The sequence below is a fragment of the Mastigoproctus giganteus genome, chromosome 11, assembly GCF_048544385.1.
Source record: "Mastigoproctus giganteus isolate SK-2022 chromosome 11, ASM4854438v1, whole genome shotgun sequence".
In the NCBI taxonomy this organism is placed as follows: domain Eukaryota; kingdom Metazoa; phylum Arthropoda; class Arachnida; order Uropygi; family Thelyphonidae; genus Mastigoproctus; species Mastigoproctus giganteus.
This window is the reverse complement of record NC_143585.1, coordinates 120,072,256-120,088,795: the sequence shown is the minus strand read 5'-3', so window position 1 is coordinate 120,088,795 and position 16,540 is coordinate 120,072,256. Positions and strand designations below refer to the sequence as shown.

Genomic DNA, 16,540 nt, shown 5'->3' with positions numbered 1-16,540 from the left:
CTAAAAAATTGAAAGTGATTGTACAACTTGGAAAAAAAAAGGTGTTTTTGGAAGAAAAAAGTTGAAGAATTAAACTTGAAGACAGCATCAGACATTAAAAAATGAAAAGTAGCAATAAAGGAACTTAGTTTAAAATTTGATGTGGTATTTGATAAAACCAGTATATTAGTGGTATTTGCAGCAATGACCCAATGGTGTTGGCATGCATGGCATTAAGCTACAAGCAGCAGCAGAAAAGTATGCAAAACATTTTGAATTGCACATCAGGTGGCTCTGGCAGTTTAAACAAAGGCACAATATCATTAACAGAAAAATTTGTGGTTATGCCCTAAGGAGAGTTGAAAGTGTTGGGCCAAATAGGAAAAAAACTTAATGAAATAACAACACAATCAGGTCTGTGTCATTCTAAAATATATAATGCTGTGAAACAGCGGTTTTGGCATGCTCTGCTAGAAATACAAGCTGCTCACAGGACAGTCAACACCAGGCAGAAAAAGAGCAAAGAGAAATTGTCTGCACTTCTCTGTCCAATGCAGGAGGGATCCATCAACTTAAGTCTGTTGTGGTGGCTAAGAAATAAAGGGTAGTAGAAAATTTCATGCACACATTACCTGTTGCCTACTAGAGCTTGCAGAATGATTGGTTCACCCACAAGATTACTGGGTTCACAAGCACTTTGTTCCCAAAGTCAGAGGGTATTAGGAAGAAGCCTTACAATTGTTGGCTGACCAGATTATGGCACTTCTGATTCTTGACAATGCCTCTGCTCATGCAGACACTGCAATCTATTCTTATCTGCCCAACAAGGATGGCAAAATAAAGTGCTTAGCTTTGCCACTCAACACAGCTTCCTTATTACAGCCACTGGATTTTGGACCGCAAGAGGCTCTACAAGTGCTAATTTCTTGATGAGGTGATGGTAATGCTGGATGAAGAAGAGGACACAAGAGAAAGAAGAATACTGAAAAATATTAGGTCGTACAATATTAAGTCTGTTATTTTAAACTGTACCAATGCACAGAGGAACATTAAAAAGGAAACTTTTGTATGGCAGAGATGGCAACATTGATTTGAAGGATTTGAGCTAGACAACTTTTAGACTGCTCAGGACAGCTAGAAAGACCAAGAACATAAAAGAAAATGTACAAGGCTGGATGAATGAGACTGATTTAGGCAGTTAATAGAGAAAGAAATTGCTGTAGATGTCATTAAGGCTTCTGCTAAGGAAGAAGGATCAGATAATGAAGGACTAGATGAACTTCTGATTAAGAAGAAGAAGAAACTACTTAGCAATGCAAGAGATGGTAATGATTACGTGGGCTCTTCATCAAATCAAGAGTTGCAGGCCTATTACAGGTACTAAAGATCTATAACAGAAATCATAATTAAAGAACAATTTCTACTTCTGGTTCAAGCTTTGAGTCCTGATGATGAATAAATGTGTCATGCTTTTATTATTTTTTTTCAAATAAAGACAGCACTGCATTCAAAATAGCATCACCTGTGGAGAAATAATTTTGTGCTGTGTTATCATGAAACAAAATCAAGTGTTTCAGTGCAGTGATTATTCAAAACAAAATTTCACAGAAATCCACCAACTTGAGACTCCATCATTAAGTGGTATGGACAGTTCGCGGAGTGTGGATACATCTGCAAGGGCAGAAGCACAGGTCATCCAAGCGTGGAAGACGTGAATGTAGAACGTGTGCAGGAGGCATATCACAGGAGTCCTCGAAAATTGACTAACAAGGCCAGTAGAGAGCTTGGGTTCCACAGTGTTTGGTGTATTGTCAGAAGGCAAATCTCCAGCTTACTTACAAAATTTGTTTGTTACAAGCCCTAAAACTACGCGACAAAGTTTCTAGGTACGAATTTTGTTGTGACATCCAAGAACTGTAAGAGTGAAAGAGCAAGAGCAGGAGTTTCTATTGCTGTTAAAAAGAAATTGAGACACAACATCAAAAACTGGCAATTTATTAATGAAAGAATGATCTCATTGTAACTGAAAATGTACGGGAGAGAAATATGTATTTTGGGAATATATGCCCTGACTAATGACACCGCCGATACCTTGAAGGATGAATTTTGGGAGGATCTGAGAGAACTAATAGAAAAAATTCCTAAGAACAAAGAGATATTTCTAATGGGAGATTTCAATGCAAGAGTAGGAACTGAACAAAATAGCAAAGTTTTTGGAAGATTTGGAGAGAAAGAGAGGAATGACAACGGAGATAGACTATGCAATCTTTGTGAACAGTTTGACTTGAGAATAAACAACACATTTTTCCAACACAAGGATATCCATAAATATACTTGGTCACAGGAGACAAGACAAATTAGATCAGTTATAGATTACATTATTTCAAAACATTCAGGGACATATGTATTGAAAGATGTCAGAGTTTATACAGGAGCTGAATGTGGATCTGACCATTTTCTTGTTAAAACAACACTGAGGTGGAACTGGATTAAGAAAATATGTGTGGATAACCAACAATGCAGGGAAGAAGAAATGCTACAAGCGGATCAATTTAACATTGACCTACTCCAGGACAACAGCATTAGAAACAACTTCACCCAGAGACTGGATGCTGCAATTAACATAGAGATAAAAGGTAATACTGAACAAATCTACGAATATTTAAAAAATACTGTTAAAAAAAAATAGCTCATGAAATCCTAGGCAAAAAGAAGAGCCAAGGACCAAAAAAGATCTGGATTACAGAGAAAGTAAGAGCTGCTGTAGAGGAAAAGAAACTTGCATATCAGAAATGGCTGGGTGATAGGAATGATGCATATATGAACATTTATGTTGAAAAAAAGAAAATAGCCAATCGGTTGGTAGTAGAAGCGAAAAATGGAGAATGGGAAAGGAAATGCGCAACTATTAATAGCAAATTGGGCTTCAAGCAATCAGCAGAATAGTGGAAGGTCCTTAAAGACTGGAGAAAATAGAATAAACACAATGCTGGTTTCCAATTAATACCTTTGAAAGACTGGACGGAGTACTATGAAGGACTTTTAAAAGAAGACCGGGAGGAGTTCAAGATGATGGAGGATTTTGGTGTAGAAGACTTGGGCTTAAAAGTTTCTATTAGGGAAGTGGAACTCCTGCTAAAGGAAGGAAGGAATGGCAAATCACCTGGACCTGGAGGAGTTTACATGGAACTTCTGAAATATGGAGGAAGAGGAGTGGCTGTTCTGATATAAAAACTGTTAAATAGTATACTGAGAGGAGAAGAAATACCGAAAGAAATGATAACAGGATATATTACATCAATTTATAAGGGCGATTGGAAAAGCTGTTCAAATTACAAAGGAATATGCGTCCTGAACCCGCTGTTAAAGATTCTTGGAAAATGGATCAGGAACCATTTAGAAGTCCGAATCGAGGTATCAGAAGAACAAAGTGGTTTTTCAGCTGGGAGGTCATGTATAGATCATATCTCACCAATACGACAGATCCTTGAAAAATGCCAATCAAAAGGGAAAAAAACTTTATGATTTTCATTGACCTTGAAAAGGCATAAGACAGTGTTCCAAGAAAACTCTTATGGGAAGCACTGAAAGAGGTAAATATTGATGGACAACTGATTAACATTATTAAGGCAATTTACAGGAATAATAGATGCAGAATTAAAGTGGGATCAGCTTTTTCACCTGAATTCCACACTTCAAAAGGCTTATTAGAAGGGTTGTTGCATGTCACCAACACTTTTCAAAATTTATATCGACATTTGCCTAAGATCCTGGTCAAAAAAATGTAATAAAATGGGATTGCCGATTAATAAGAACACCTATATTCACAATTTACTTTTTGCAGATGATCAGGCGGTGATAGCACAAGACTTAGAAGATGCAAAGTACGCATGTCGTCAATTGTTTGAGGAATATAAACAATAGGGTCTAAAAATCAATTTTAGACTGAAATGTTGTCTTCAGGGCCAGGACACGTTCTAAATATTGCAGGTTTTAAAATCAAACAAGTCGATAAATTCAAATATTTGGGATCAATCTTACAAAGTGATGGATCATCTCAAGCAGAGATCAATAAGAGAATTACAGACGGCAGAAAGGCTATCAGCATGTTAAACTCTGTTCTGTGGAGCAAAAATATCCTAAATAAAACAAAGAAACTTATATTTCAAACGATTGTACAAAGTCTTCTATTGTACGGAGCAGAAACCTGGACACTGAATAGGCGAGCGGAAAACAAATTGCTCTCCACAGAAATGGATTTTTGGAGACGCTCAGCAGGAACTTATAGAAGAGACAGAAAATGGAATGAAGACATAAGGGAAAAAAATGGAAGTGAAAAAGACTATTATTGACACCATCAAAGAAAAGAGTCTAACATGGTATGGACATGTAAAACGGATGCAAGAAAACAGATATCCAAAGGCTATCCTAGAATGGATACCTCCTGGAAGAAGGAGAAGAGGAAGACCTAGGAGGACATGGATGGATGGAGTACAGGAGTGCATGACAGCCCGAGGCTTAACTGACCAAGACACCTTGAACCGCACTTTATGGCGGGAAAAAATTCCTAACAAGAAATAACTTGTAGGCTGAGGAAACCCATTGTAAATGGAAACACTCATCTTGAAGAAGAATCCAAGAACTGTGAGATGCTGTTGAAAATTTCATGAACAGATTAGTGTTTACTGATGAAGCCCTATTCCATCTCAAAGGTAAAATGAATCAACACAGCGGAGCAATATGGTCTTAGTTGCTAATGCTCCTAAAAAAAAAAACCAAATAACAAATAAATAAATAAATAAATAATCAACACAACATTCATATCTGGGAAAGTGAGAATCCACATTTCTGTGCAACGAAAGTGATTCTTGCACTGATTCTATTGGAATGAGCCTGGGAAGCAAGTAGAACTGATGGTAGTCATCATGGAACAAGTATATACATGGGCTGTGTTTGGGTAAGATTAAGAACAGGTGCATATATACTTGCAAGTACACCAATGCTAGGAGTACAGTAAATAAATTTGATGAATCTGAAGTGCTGGTCAAGGCATCAAAGGCAGATATTGTTGGAATGTATGATAACTGGCACCACACAGATATAAGGAATGCAGAATTTGAATTTGGGGAGTACAATGTATACAAAAAAGACAGACAGGATAGGAGGGGGGATTATGCTGTTAGTTAGGAAACAAGTGCATCCAGTTGACATGGGTGGTCAATGCAGCGTTGAGTCTATTTGGTGTGAAATAAGCACTGGGAAAGCAAAAATGAGAGTAGGAGTGTTATAGGCCTAATGACTCTGATGAGTACAACAAACAATTGTACAGAGAAATAGAGTGGGCCAGTAAGTCAGAATGTCTTATAATGGGGATTTTAACTTTCCAGATATTGACTGGAACTTGTGCATTGGTCACTCACACACTAGCAAGACTTTTGTGGATTTATTGGATGATTGTTTTCTATAGCAGCATGTTCGACAGGCAACCAGAGGGAGTAATACTCTTGATCTGATTATCAGCAGTGATTATTCATGCATTAAGAATCTGCAGATAAAGGAACCAATAGGTGGCAGTGATTAGAATACTGATGTGAAATTTACTTAAGGATGTAACCACCATCAGGGGTAAAAGGAAGGGTTTTTTGCTTTTGTAAAGGTGACTATGGTGGTCTCAGACAGTTTTTAAATTCTATACAGTGGGACCAACTGATGATGTTACCAACATCAAATTCTAAATGGGAAGCATTCAAGGAAGTAATCTCAGAAGCTACTAGGCTTTTCATACCAACTAAGAAATATTATTCAAGATTTAAGTGATGTAAGATGAACTAATGAGACTAGTGGTAGAGAATAAAAATGCTTGGGATGCATATAAATTATCAGGCAACACAGAAGACTATGGTGGATATAAACTAGTCTGTAATCAAGTCACAAAGGAGGTTAGGCTGACAAAGGCAGATTACAAGAAATCTTTGGGAAAGGATGCAAAGAAAAACAGAAAAGTTTACATAAGTAAACTTCTTTACTTATGTAAACTCTAGAAGGAAGGGGATGAATCATTTGGTCCATTTGTTATTGATGGTTTGACTGTTAATGATCCTGCTCAGGTAGCTAACAAAATGAGTTTTCTGCATCTACATTCACAATGAGGAATTCTTGAGAGCAGTGAAGGCCAGAAGTTTTTCTAACTCTAATAGGGAGCTAAATGGCATTGTAATAACTGAGAGGAAAGTGGAGGAGAAATTGTTGAAGTTATACATAAGAAAGGCAACTGGAGTGAATGGGATCTATCCAGTTATATTAAGGGAGGCAGCAAAGGAAGTAAGCAAACCCTTAGCCATAATTATGAGAGCATCCTTGGACTTAGGGGATGCCCCCATGGACTGGAGAAGTGCAAATGTATCCCCAATTCACAAAGGGTGATCACAGAGTGGCACAAGTAATGACAGACCTGTTAGTTTAATTGATGTTCCTATATCATCTTCATCTTGAAGAAGGTAAACTCCAGAAACCCTACACACTTCCATCCTATCACTTGCATCAGTGCTGTTACGCACCTACCACAAGATCCTTGTTAAGAGGATGAAGACTATTATCAAGTTAGATCTGCAGCAACAGGCTTTCCTTCCAGCAGACAGAGTTGTGGAGAATGTCTTCCTACTGCTTGGAATACTGCAATAGTTAATGCATTGAAGAGAAAACTTCCAAAGTCCTTCATAAAGTACATTATGTTGTTTCAATGATTCTGCTCTAAAAGTATGATGTTTTGTAGTCAGTGTGGCCTTACACCACACTAATGGGGTTAGACTGGGTGATCCTTTGTCACCTTTGCTTTTTACCTTGGTGTTAGACACTTTATTTTCAGATTTGCAAGGACATATTGGGTTTGATGCTGGATTCTCCAGGATCAATTCAATCACATTCACTGATGACCTCATCCTGCCTGCATCAACGTCTGAAGGACTGTAATGCCTTTTGGAGTGGACTTCTGCTTTCTGTAACAAGAGAGGTTTAAGGATTATGGAAAAGTTGTGGACCCTGTCGTTGGTTAGTTCAGGGTGTGAAAAGATGGTGAAGGTAGAGTCTTGCAACTTCTTAATTGGAGAATCCAGACTTACCTCTGGAACTATAATGAGTACCTGGAAGTATCTTTCGATGGCTTTCACTCCAATGGGTAAGGTGTCAGTCAGTGCTTCCCTGGGTGACCTGCTGATGAGGATAAAAACTGCCCACTCAATCCCCAGCAAAGGCTGTTTATCCTCTGAACCTATTCGATACCAAGGTTTTACCATCAGTTGGTACTTGGGAGGATAACAGCTACTAGACTAAATTGTCTAGATACCCAGATGAGATTAGCTGTAAAGCTTTAGCTGTGCCTCCCTAAAGATAGAGTGACTCCACACTTCTATGCTGATATTTTGGAGGAGGGGTTGGGAACACCATCATTTTGATGGACTATCCCCCCCCTAAAGAAGTTTCAGATTGAGCGGCTCCAATACTCTCCTTCAAGTTTAATAAGGGAAATAGCTTCCTTACCAACTATTACAAGGGAGCTGAATAATACAGATAAGCTTTTGCAAGATGGAAGAATAAGGTTTGATTCAAAGGAGTCCATTAAGTAAGGGTTGATCTTACAAAGAAAGGCTTAAGTTTTGCAGATTACAGTGTCTGGAGACTAGGCACTTGTGTGGTGATCTGATTGAGGTGTATAAAGCCTTGAATGGTTTGAGCATGCTCAATGCTGATGGGATTCTTCCTCTTGCTCAGAATAATCACCCGAGAGGACATAAATTCAAATTGAGGAAAGACGGTTGTAGGATAGATGTGCGGAAGATTTCCTTCAGCCAGCGGTTAGTTAATTGGTGGAAGACTTCCATCTTTTGTTGTGGAAGTTGATAGCCTAAATAAATTTAAATCTGACCTGGACAGGTATTTGGAATGAACAGAGGGGTGAAATGGAAGGGTTTTTGTTTTTTGGCTAATGCTGCATAAGCTTGCTTTCTTGCATTGTATGCATGTATGTGTTTTTTCAAGGTTCCTTAAAGTGCATTTTAAATAAGGTGTTTATTTATGTACAAATTATCTTTAAATCCTCCAGCAATTTTATAGGTGGTAGATGACTTTCATCAACCAGTGAAATACCACCACTTTGCTTATTGGAGGCTTAAAGTGGTGAAACCCATGTTTAGTCTCTAGAGCAAAGTTTACGGCATCCCCCTCCCCCCATACTTCTCCTTCAACCCATGCATGGTACTAAGTACTATAGGTTTTGATACCTTTCGTGTTTGGGGGTTTCATGAAAAAAAAAAAAAAAAAAAAATTGCTGCCATCTGTTATCTGTGTTTCTAAGTAATTGGAGGCAGTTTATAATAGATGGTTGCAAAAAACTGATCGTAAAATTAGAGGAGGAGGAGGATGATCACACCTATTGGCCATTATTGTCTGATTCTGGCTTCAAAATCTAAAATTCTTTGGAATTCAGATCCAGAAGTTGATGAAATTGAATCCAATGATATATAAATATATGCAGAAGATACATGTTTATATATACAGGTCGGCCCTGATTTACAAAGTATTTAAATGAGATATGGTTCAATTTTCATAGTGAAGGAACCTAAGAGTTAATATAAGTGTTTTTATATTAAATATTTGTGGTTATTTTATAATTATGAGATAAATAATATTTATAGATAAAATAAAAATTTAACTTAGTACTTTGTCCCATACAGCCCTCTTTGGTGTCCCATACAGCCCTCTTTGGAGTATGTAGTAATGCCACTGTCAGCCTCTCTTATTGATTTTCTTTGACAGTTGCGTAACGGGGCGGCATTAATGAGATAGGCCCGATGGAGGGTCGACCAGTTCTGCAGATTCTTTGGCCTTAAAGAAGAACTGAAGCAATGACATCTATTGTGTCTTTCTCTCTCTTCTAACATATTGTAGTAGGACTTCAATATGTTAGTAACAGCTCTTTGGATGGAAGAGCTGTGTTCACAGTCTGGGCATTGTCACAGAGTTTCACAGCCAGTTTGTATTTGTGGCAAAGCTGATTGAAGTGTTTTTGTGGTGAAGGTCCTAAATTAGCACAATCTCCTGCTCTTCCTCCTCAGAATCCTGTTTAGCCAGCTCCTCTAAGTCCTCCTTTGAAAGAGGCTCACCATGGCTTTGCAGCAACTAACTGATATCATCAATGTCAACCTTGTCAAGGCCAATATTCTCAGCCATCCAAGTGACATAGCTTTCAGCCACTTATGAAACTGGCTCACACTCAAAAAAGTAAGACACTGCATCAGGCCAAAATTTCTTCCAAATGCCATTCATGCATGATTGCAACACTTCTTTCCAGGCTGCAGCAATGTTACTTATTGCCTTAAGGATGCTATAGGACCTCCAGCAGTCCCACACAGTCACTGAATTAGATGCCTGCACTGCCTAGACAATCCCTTTGAAGGTCGCATGCAAATAGTACACCTTGAAGGTCGCAATAATGCCCTGATACACTGACTTCAAAAGTGAGGTGGTGTTGGGTGGCAAATAAATGACCTTCACATTCAGAACATTGTTAGGAATATCTTCAAGGTTGGCTGAATGTCCTTGGAGCATTGTCAAGGACTAAAACAACATTTTTGGGCAAGTTGTTTGCTGCAAAATTGGACAACCTCTGGAAAAAATTATGAAGTGTACCATTCACTAAAAAGGGTCTGGGTCACCCATGCCTTTTTATTACAGCACCAGAAAAGAGGAAGGCGAGTCTTCACAATGCCCCTCATAACACATGGATTCTCTGAATGGTACACCAACATCGGCTTTAACTTACCACCCAGAAATAATGAAAGCTGATATTTTCCAGCCTTATAACCAAGGACAGACCTTTCTTCACAAACTATGTACATTCTACCAGGCATCTTCTTCCAGTACAACCCCATTTTATCAATATTAAAGACCATGTCTGTGGCATAGCAGCCTTTATCCATTAACTTTTGGAATATGGGAGAATATTCTTCAGCACTTGCAGTGTCGGCACTAGTCACCTCACCAGTAATTTTTACGTTGCAAATTCTGGTCTTGTTTTTGAACTGGGAAAACCAGACCCTGCTAACCGAAAATGATTTAGCCCCTCCAAATTCTTCATTAATTTCATTGAACAAGCTCCTAGCCTTTACCATAACCACTGCCTGTGTTACAGGAATGTTATTTTGGTTCATATCATCTATCCACAGCACTAATAACTTCTCCATTTTCTCACTCGTTGAATAAGTTGTTCTAGAATTGCTTAGATTAACAATTCCTGTATGTGACTGCTTGATCTTCTCAGCATTATTCATAACGGTTGTAACATTAAAAGGTACTACATTTAAGGTCTTGCACACCTCTGAAAGCCATTCACCAGATTCCTTACAATGAATAATGTCCATTTTCACTTCAATCGTTAGAGATTTGCAGCTTTTTTTAACATGTGCAGGCACAGATTCACCACTATGCTTAGAAGACATGGCTGCACAATTTATTTAAAATAATAAGGCACTAATGAAACAGGAAATTATTAAAATTTCAGGCACAGTTCACAACAAGTGCACACTGGCAGACGACGAGAAAGCAACTTGTTATTTGTTATTTGGTTTTTTTTTTTAGGAGCATTAGCAACTAAGGCCATATTGCTCCGGGAATATGCGGCGGTCATTCCTTGACCTTTCCGCACCCTCCGTATTTGGTAGCGATGGGCTCGAACCCCGGTCTAATCAAGAAGCGTGTGCTACACACTGCTGCTCCTTCCCACCTGGCTACGGAGGCGCGAGAAAGCAACTGACACAGACACTAGCACTGTCTAGTACCCACTTTCTGTGCTGCGTTTAAGCTTGCACTTTCAAATTTTCTTTTTATATTTGTTTTTTTACATTTTTTTCCCATTATTATTTTGAAAGGACGTTAATGTGAAACAGCGTAAACTGAAGCATCTTAAAGTGGGGCCTATCTGTATTCTTTTTCAAGAACCTTTCTGCAATATTTTAAAAAATTCTGATTTGATTTTTAACAATTTCACTCTAATGTTGGGCAATCGCAAAATTATACATTAATATTCAAAGGCATTTATGTACAAAGTTTCATTTTTATGAATTTTCAAAATTGCATAAAGCACCTCACTCCACACAGTGGAAAACACATTACTCCAGGCAAACACCTGTTCAGAGAACTCACTCCTAAAGCTGTTAATAATGCTATTATAATTTAATATGTATTAGTTTAAATTGCTCATACAAAATAGAAATATAAACTAATAACACTGATTACTATATGACAAACGTTTTTGGAAAATATATATATGATCATTCAAATCTCAAAATCAAATGAATGTTTTCAAAAAGCACACCATTTCCTGTCATTCTGTTTCTCCTAATTCAATTTGACTCACTGTTTGACAGCAGTATAAGAAGAGTTTTACAAAAATTCTGCTTGCATATTTCTTTCTATAATTAACACACAGCAACAAAATTGTTTTGAATGTTTTGCAAAGAGGTGTGTATACATACCTTTTTCATTAAATGCTCCCTGGTTAATTAGAGGTTCCATATCTTTCAGAGTAATTTCTGTTCTGTCTTTACCCTCTAGCCAGAACTGAAATGTCAACCTGCTAATATCATGACCACCAGTATTACTGCAATAAAACTATGAATTAAAGAAAAGCAATAAAAACACTTGAAACTTGAATGAATCTCTAAATTTTCATACATAAATGAATAATGTATCTATAATAATGTAACAAATAATGTATGAATTATTCAATTTACATATTGAAATCTCCCCATTACATGCTGCCATCTCTTATCTGTGTTTCCAACTAATAATATACACAGTTTTAATAGATGGCAGTAAAAATTAATTTGAAAATCAGAGGAAGGCATTTTGCTACATACATAATTGCAAACTTTGTGTTTTTTGCTATTCAAAACTGTTAGAGATGAATTTGAATAACTGCTAGAGACGAATTTGAATGGCTGAAGAATGTATACATATTTATGGGTAATCAATTCGATATATTATTAGAGGTATTTGTCTCTATATGCTTTCAAAACATGCTAGTTTTCTTCAATCATGAATTTAAAGGAGTCATTTTCTTTGGGGGATGATTTGATCTGGATGCAGTGTGTAATTTACAACACATTTACTCTGCAAGTAATATTAAAAGAAGTGATATATATATATATATATGTCTCTAGAATATATATAGCTTTGAATTTATCCACTGATTTTGCCATGCTATTATCATCAGGATTTTTGAACCAACAACCTTTCTAGTATACTGAAATTGCTTTGAAAGCTTGTTTACATGTAACATATATTAGGCAGATTTATATATTTTTCTTCCTTGTTCATCCGTTTCTCTTTGTTCATGATAAGGGATGATCAGCCTTTTTCTAGTTTCACGTTCTTCTGCAGTAGTGAAAATATTCTTGTCTATGCTTATGTGGTCATCTAGAGCTGCCAGAAATTCAATAGAACCTTGGATTTCAGTCCAAGTGAATGCAGAATCACTTCCCAAGCATTTAAAATTCTCATAATCCATTTACAAATTTCAGAAGCTTTTATATCCCTCATTTTCTTATCTGATAACACACAAGTTTCTTTTGATATGTAAAAACTTACGTGTCATTTTAAACTGTGAATTATGCCGAGTAGCTTAAATGTTTGCTGGTATAAATAAAATTTCTGTGTTTCAGACCAACATGTTTCAGTACGCTATGCAAATATGTGCTGATAAACTATCCATCAGAAGTGGTATGTATGGGTGACAACCTAAGAAATGCTTGTAACAGTGTTATTAAAAAGTCCATCAGAAGTAACTACTATTAACTTCAGGAGTAAACATTGACTTCAGTTTAATATGAATAGTACTTTTTTTTTATATCTAGGCATGGCACTTAAGCTAAGTTTAATTAGCCTGCCTGCCTGCCTGCCTTTGGCAGGCAAGCCTATATATCCTGACTAAGCTGAATGTCTGATGCACTTTGAGAACTACATGGATTTGAGAGAAAACTTGCTCACCATTTGCAACAAACTTTACTTAACAATGTTGTTTCCTGATAAAGTAAACATCATTTTAACAACTATCTTAGAAAACTCTTTAAACAAAGAAATATTTAATTAATAGTGCAAGCCGACAGATTTGCCTTTTAGGGACATTTAGAAGAGGGTAAATAGTCATGTTCCACATTAAGTTGAAATTTCTGATGTTTTTGGAAATTTAAGTTGATGTTTCCACTTAAATTTTATTCTCCTTTTTGTTTTTTTGAAGGTGCATTTGAAGTTCTGTGTCAAAGAGTTAGGAACAATATACGTTACGTTTGGACTCTTTGGACTTGGTGGCATTCTTCTATAGGCCTTTTCAAATGCCTATCCATCGAATGGATAGGCATTTGAAACCTATCAAATGCCTGTCCATCGGAGTGTTGTCTGTGATAGCTTACAGTACTGCAGTTTTATTAATTTGTAATCATTTTAATATATTATTAGAGGTATTTCTCTATATATGTACCAAGTTTTCAGAATTACTTATTTTTTTAATCATAAATTTTAATTAGTCATTTCTTTGTGGGATAAATTCATCTGTATGCACTGAGCAATTTAAAATACATTACAATACACACAATGTAATAGACAAGTTTTATTAAAAGAAGTGGTGGGTATTAGGAAATTTCAAAACTGAAATTTCATGGAAATTATAGATGGATTTCTGTTGCTTAAGCCCATCACTGCTTCCACTCATTTGGAGAAGTCTAGATTCAATTTTTTATTTTAATTTTATTGTACATTACAGGTCAAACGCCAATTACAATGTACTGAAAAAATATAACAATAAAAGATAAAAACAAAAAATAGATAAGAACAATCATTTTTACTTTAAAACCTGTTAAAACAGTCTGCTAAAACTGTCAATAAAACATAAATGCTAAAACTCTAACATTAAATAAATATGAAATAAATACTGAATAATGTAAAAGCTAAAGCACTATGTAAAGACAATAATATAAAATATAAATGATTCACTAATTAAAATTCTGAAAGAACATTTACAAAATTTGAATACATTTTAAAGTTGCTTAAAACACAAAGCTATAAAAATAAAAATAATGAAGTTATAATACACTATATTTACAAAGCTATAATGAAGTCAGTGCTGTTCCTTGTATTCTCTCTATCTTTTGAACTCCTCTGACTATGTTGTCATCCCAGAGTATAAACAGAAGCCTAAGAATTAATGTATGGCTGTATGAAAAATAATGAATGTCAATAAAAGGATCTAAATTTAAAATATTTATTATACGTAAAAGACAATCGATTGGATTGAGTCTACCATAATCTGTGCGATTTTTTAGTAAAAAAAAATTTTTTTATGTTAAGTAAATCTGTATAGAGTGTGAAAATTAATATAAATTAACAGGTCACGGGAGCCAACTTTGTTGTGTAAAATATTACGAATGAATCGAAAACTTGAAACAACATGCACTTTGGCCAAAGGCTTCAAATTGTATCTTTCTAAGTATGCATCATACAGATATTTAAAATATCTACTTTTACTGCATAATCTACATATTTATTTTATAGCATCATGCTGCATGTGCTGCAAAGCAACAACCAGAGGGCTAAAGATAGAAGACCAAAGACAGGAGGCAAATTCTAAAATGGGAAGAACTAAGGAGATGTAAAATATTCTATACTGCGATGATGAATAAGAGATATATCAAATAGCATTTTAACAAACCTTGGCTTGATTACCAGGAGCAATAGCAATTTTAATGTAAAGTGAAAAGCTGCAGCTAGAGTTAAAAGTCACTCTGAGATCTTTATAAGCTGATACACTCTTGTCAACTTGCATCTATTAAAAAAACATTCGTATTTCATGTAAAATGTATGAGGATCAACGTACGTCACAACAAAACATTTTGCTATATTTATATTAAAGTTATCAGTGCAAGCACAAGAATAAGAGCTGTTTAATATTGTTTGTAATTTTCAAGGACCTTTTATACCTGTTTAATTTATGACATAGGACAGATCATTGACATAAACTAAGATCAATGATGGGCTAATCAAAGATCCTCGATGTGCACCAACTTGTACATAAAAGGAAAGGACAAGACACCATTAATTATTATTTGATATTTACAATCAGTTATATAACTATGAAATCACTGTAACAGTGGATCTTGAAAGCCATGATTGAAATTTTTTAATAAGTAGAGAGTGAAAAATGGAATAAAAAGCACAAGAAAGATTTGTATATATCAAGCCTATGGAATGTCCGAGATCCATAGTTCTGGTGACATGCTGCCAAAATGTTAATAAATTTGATAGCACTGATATCTATATTTTGTGTTGATGAACTCAGATGCAATTATTTATAAAACCTGTGATCTCTGATTGCGTCGAACAGTTTTGCTAAAGAGTTCATTAGGTTACAGGATGATAATTCTGAATCAAATCATGTGGTCCTTTTTTTGTTTATTGAAATTATATAACAAATTTTGAAAGCAGCAAGATAAGTCAGTGCTCAATGATAAGTTACACAAATATAAAATGTAAGGAGTTAGCTACCATCAGGTCCCATTGAGTGTTTCTTTTTTATATGATGAATTGCCTTGTAAAGATCAACTTCATTAATAGTAAATAGGGAAATGTTTCAGAACACATAAAACAACTGGTCGTAATTTTGAGGATTATAATCGTTCTCAAGAGAAATACAATATTTTTGAAAGTGTTACTATAACGATAGCACCTGATATTGTCTTATTGGACACTGTGATAAAATTTATTTTGGAGACATGAGTTGAATGCTTAGAGTTAAAAAGGCCTTAAGTCATTGCATTGGGATAATGAAGATTTGAATGAATCAGTATACTTCCCATACAGAGAAGATTTTTGCAGTCAGAGCAAAACACGTTTAAATTCTTCATAGTCCTGGGAGTTTCTTGCAAGCATAGATATTTTGCTGCCCTTTGTCAATAGCATAAGTCATAAGTTTCAATGAGGCTTAACAAAAAGTTTAATGAGAAGTTTTAACAAAAAAAGAATCGATTGCTGTGTTTACATGAATAGAAGGATCCATCTCAATTAGGAAAGAATCAGCAACCACAGGAATTAGTTGATCCCAAGAGGTCTTTCTAAAGTTGTCAGTACTCAGAATTAAAAAAAGGAGAGGTAGAATGTAAGATAGTTATAATAATGGCATTATGATCAGAGGGGATGATATTTGGTATAACAGTAAGAACTATCATTTTGTTTTAAACACAAGTTCCAAGAAATTTTTTCCATAAGTAGGACAGGTACATTATTGTGAAAGATTAAATTTTGCCATTGTATTAAATAGACTTTTTGTAATCAGGTCTTGTGATCCAGAGGTAAATGAGATCGAGGAGGATTAAAATCTCCCAGGGTGATTACATGATTTGATGGGGAAACTCTATCCCATTGCACAGTGACAGAGCACTTCAATACTTCTACTGTCTTGTCAATGACTGGAGGAATGTATAGAGCTCTCTTCAGGCTGTAGGCTGTAGTTAGCTGA

The 16,540-nt window shown here is 35.7% G+C and overlaps 1 protein-coding gene across 1 annotated transcript in view; it reads right to left on the bottom strand.

Moving 5' to 3' along the window:
• LOC150078389 (torsin-1A-like) overlaps nucleotides 1-16,540 on the bottom strand; it is a 104,771-nt gene that overhangs the window by 45,325 nt on the left and 42,906 nt on the right. The window contains exon 4 of the mRNA XM_090384726.1: nucleotides 11,508-11,632. Within this exon, the coding sequence (XP_090240852.1) occupies nucleotides 11,508-11,632 (125 nt within the window). The remainder of the gene's footprint in view (nucleotides 1-11,507; nucleotides 11,633-16,540) is intronic.